Consider the following 4,000-nt stretch of genomic DNA (forward strand, 5'->3'; position numbering starts at 1 on the left):
AAACATATAGCAACCAAGTATGTGTAAATTAAGTATGAATCAATTAGTACTACTGTTAATAAATATTGATAAAATATTAAAACAATGATAATAATGATAAAACAAGTACTTATATTTATAGAGGGAATACTATTTTGATAATTATAAAGTCAACTTTAAAAGTTATACTAAGTAATCTAACTTATAGTTGTAATATCATCTCATCAAAAAGAAAAATTTACATTTATAAATACTACGAGATATTATAATGTTTTAATAGTGTTAATTATTTTATTTCAGTACCATTAATTATTTAGCATTGTTAATTACTTGAAATATTGTTAATTATTTTTATTCAATTAATTATTACTTTTTAGTCTACTTCAGTATTGTTAATTAATAAATCGCTTAGCAATTAATAGTATTAATATCAAATATCCATAAAATATTTTTTCTTTTTCATTATATGCATAGAATAATTAATACGTTCACATCGTATAATAATAATTGCATACATTTGAAAAGTTTATTTAGTCTCAACATAAAGTAACCTTCTTGTTTGTGAAAAATTTAAATTAATAACATTTTTTTTTTTCAAATTCACAAAACTACTTCCTGTGTTGTAAATTAATTATTAGTATCGGCTAACTATTTTTAGTTTTGTTACAACAAATGTTTCAAACTAATATTGATTTGCAAGAACAAAAAAAAAAAAAAAAGAAAGGAAAAAATGAAAAAAGAAAAAAAAATTAGCAAACGTAAAGTTTTAAAGTTTAAATTTTCTTTGTTGATATTTTATAACAGTGGAAAAAAAAAAGGCGATAATTTCATTGAATTAAAATTATAGAAGCTGATGAAAAATATCAACGGAAAAAACTGCCGAACAATCATTTATTGAAACATTCGACAAATTTATTGGTGAAATTCAAAAAACGACAAGTAAATTAATTTAACAAATTAAAAATTAAAATACATAAGCAGAACTATTATTTCTCAAATGTTTAGTTGTTATCAAAAAAAAAAAAAAAATTCATTATCATTTTAACTTTATTATTTAATTTGTTCGAGAAATTTCACTATAAATAATTAACACTTTTTTTTTCCGATTTTCAGTATAGTTCCAATTTGCATGATAATGTTTTAGATTATGATCAATTTGCAAATTGCTTTAAAGTAATAATTTAAATTTCTTGCAGGAATTCAAAAAGTATTTTTAAGCCACTCATTTAGCTTCTAGATAGAATGCTAGAAGTATCCCGGCATCAAAAATTTTTACACTTTTTTTTTTTATAGTCCTTAATACCGCATCTATCACATGACAAAAGCACACTTACATTATTTCATCGACTTAATCATTTATTTTAAAATAAATCAATCAATTATTTTGATTAATCAGAACTTAATTATTTAATTTGAATATGGTATTTTAATTCCCAGATTGAAACGTTATGTAGTCGACTTCATAATAATACCGCCTTTCTTGGTGTCCAGCCAACATTTTCCAAAACGGTTAATAATATTGATCAATGTCGTGATATATGTCTCGAATCATATCCTTACTGTGTTGCCGGTGAGTTTATTAATTTTAGAAAATTGTGATTTTAAGTATAATTCGTTACTGGCATTTATTAATTGTCGTTATCAATTTTTTTCTTAATCATTTCCATTTATCATAAATTTAATACTGGCATTAAAAATTTTTGTACTTGTACTAAATATGAGTTGAAATTTCGGCAATATCATTAATTCAATACTTTTATTAAACGATCTAATCGTAATTTCGTAATTCAATACTTGTATATTAAAATGTAAATTGAAATTTCAGTAATATTTTATAAAATAACCACTCTCAAGGATCCATTGTGCTATCTGTTTAATAAAAGTAGCATTCATCAAAATGTTAGTTGTAATTATCTTCTTTCCTTCTTTTCCTCTCATCTATTTTTATGAAATACTTTCACGAAGAAAAAATAATATTGTTTGTTTGAGTTTTATTATATCCGGAAAAACCATTAGCTGAATGCTTACTTAGGTTGTCGCCGATTTTCTTCAACCGTGACAAAAACTGAGGGTTCCTTCTGTCTCTTTAATTGGTAGTACCTCAAATTTGGATAATTAAACCTTTATTACGATAAATTTATTAATACAACGAACTTGCAATTACGACATCAATACAAATTAACGAAAAATTAAGAACGTAAAGATTATGCCACGCCCGATACCCTCTAACCAACCGACCTGTTGAAACACATCTTTCGAAATGATTTGGCTCTCAGAACCTTCCTCTTCTTCGAGTGGGAGGGTCCTTGTACCGTTTTATGATTACAAGAATTAGCTTCCTTATTGGGTGCCCATTGGTATAGGGTTAACACAATATAAGCATATACAATAAAGATGTCTGGCTTTGCTTTCAACAAAGGGGATTATTGTTCCTTTGTTTCCAATTCGCGATATCAGTGACATGAGTTTTATTACATCCGGAAAAACCATTAACTGAATGTTTATTTAGGTTTTATTATATCCGGAAAAACCACTAGCTGAAAATGATATTATTAATATTATTGAAATTGTTGGAAATTGTCATGAATTTGATGCTATACCACCACTTTCGGATATTTTTACGACATCATCAGATAAAGTTTCACGAATTCGAAGAGGTTATTTTTTAAGAGGAATAAACAAATGATATTAGTTGCAAATTATTTTTTTTTCTTTTTCAAAACGTTGTCTTTTTTTTTTTCTTTAAAATAATTTTGTAATAAAAAAAGATAATTCTTATCGATATTAGAAAATATAAAGGATTTAGAAGATCTTATATTAGATATTAAATTAATTGTAGCAAGTAATTTTAATAAACCTATTAAACGTAATGGATTATGGAGTGGATGGACAAAATGTTCCAATGGTACAAGTAAGACATTTCCTTTCTTTTCTTTTTTTTTTTTCTGTCAATTAATTATTTCACAATAAATTTGCAATAAAAATTTACAAAATGCAGTAAAAATTCATTAAATTCTAAACTTAAAATTTTATTAATTTAGCCTTTTTTTCCATAAATTATTTCACACTTTATCCTTTTATCTTTTAATTTTTAAGTATGAAATAACGATTATTAAATTAATGAAGTATTGAAACGAAGCCCTAATTATAGATATATACATATATATATATATATATCTGTGTATTATTAACATTTATTTCCTACCGTCGTTTTCAACAATATTCTACAAATATCTTTCAGCGTATCAGATCCGATTTCAATCATGTGAATATGGACGATTAATTCAAAAGCGGCAATGTTCCACTAAATTATCTTCCAAAAGATCATCTTCCTTATATTCATCACCATTTCATCCATATCCACCAGAACCATACAAACATCCTGATAATAAATCGTTTGAGCTTTGATTATTATATTTTTATTCACAACTGAAGAAAGAAAGCTATCATTTTGATAAATTATCTTATCAATTGATAGAATTTGTCAATAACATAAATAGTGAATCATATTATTTAATATTACTTAGAATGAAATAATGGGTTTTAAAATTCATTTTTAGTTATTAAAAAAAATATCTTTATTCTATTTTAAGTCCCGAATATGAGAGTCGATCAGTACAACATAAGAAACAGATGCAACAGTTGCGGAAAAATTGTTGTAAACGACAGAATTGGTATCGTGAACATGTACGTTATATTATTGCTCATAATTAATAAATATTACAAGTGTAACCATTCGAAGCAGTATACGGTAATTACTAATATGAGTATATAACTATTTTATTGCACTAATTTTTTTTAGGTAGGCAAAAATTATATAACTTTTTGCCGTCATCCTTGTCCGCCACCCGACTTATTGGATATTGAACAGGATCCAGAAGAATTATCGCACGACAAACAGCAGCAATATATCTTTTCAGAAAAGCCTATAAGTCAAATTCAGGAATTCAGTAAAGGACAATTGGATGAAATTATAATGTTACCCACTCCTGTTCCATTATTGTCAGCATACGAAACTAGT

The 4,000-nt window shown here is 25.5% G+C and overlaps 1 protein-coding gene across 1 annotated transcript in view; it reads left to right on the plus strand.

The window, feature by feature from the left end:
- Window positions 1-1,221: 1,221 nt before the first annotated feature.
- The window catches only part of LOAG_18652 (thrombospondin type 1 domain-containing protein), a gene marked incomplete at both ends in the record, with an annotated part of 4,876 nt that continues 2,097 nt past the window's right edge, over window positions 1,222-4,000 (plus strand). The window contains 8 exons of the mRNA XM_020451316.1: window positions 1,222-1,230; window positions 1,417-1,549; window positions 1,805-1,878; window positions 2,489-2,636; window positions 2,819-2,890; window positions 3,221-3,374; window positions 3,573-3,666; window positions 3,782-3,970. Coding sequence (XP_020304908.1) covers window positions 1,222-1,230; window positions 1,417-1,549; window positions 1,805-1,878; window positions 2,489-2,636; window positions 2,819-2,890; window positions 3,221-3,374; window positions 3,573-3,666; window positions 3,782-3,970 — 873 coding nt within the window. The remainder of the gene's footprint in view (window positions 1,231-1,416; window positions 1,550-1,804; window positions 1,879-2,488; window positions 2,637-2,818; window positions 2,891-3,220; window positions 3,375-3,572; window positions 3,667-3,781; window positions 3,971-4,000) is intronic.

The sequence above is a fragment of the Loa loa genome, assembly GCF_000183805.2.
Source record: "Loa loa unplaced genomic scaffold supercont3.424, whole genome shotgun sequence".
In the NCBI taxonomy this organism is placed as follows: Eukaryota; Metazoa; Nematoda; class Chromadorea; order Rhabditida; family Onchocercidae; genus Loa; species Loa loa.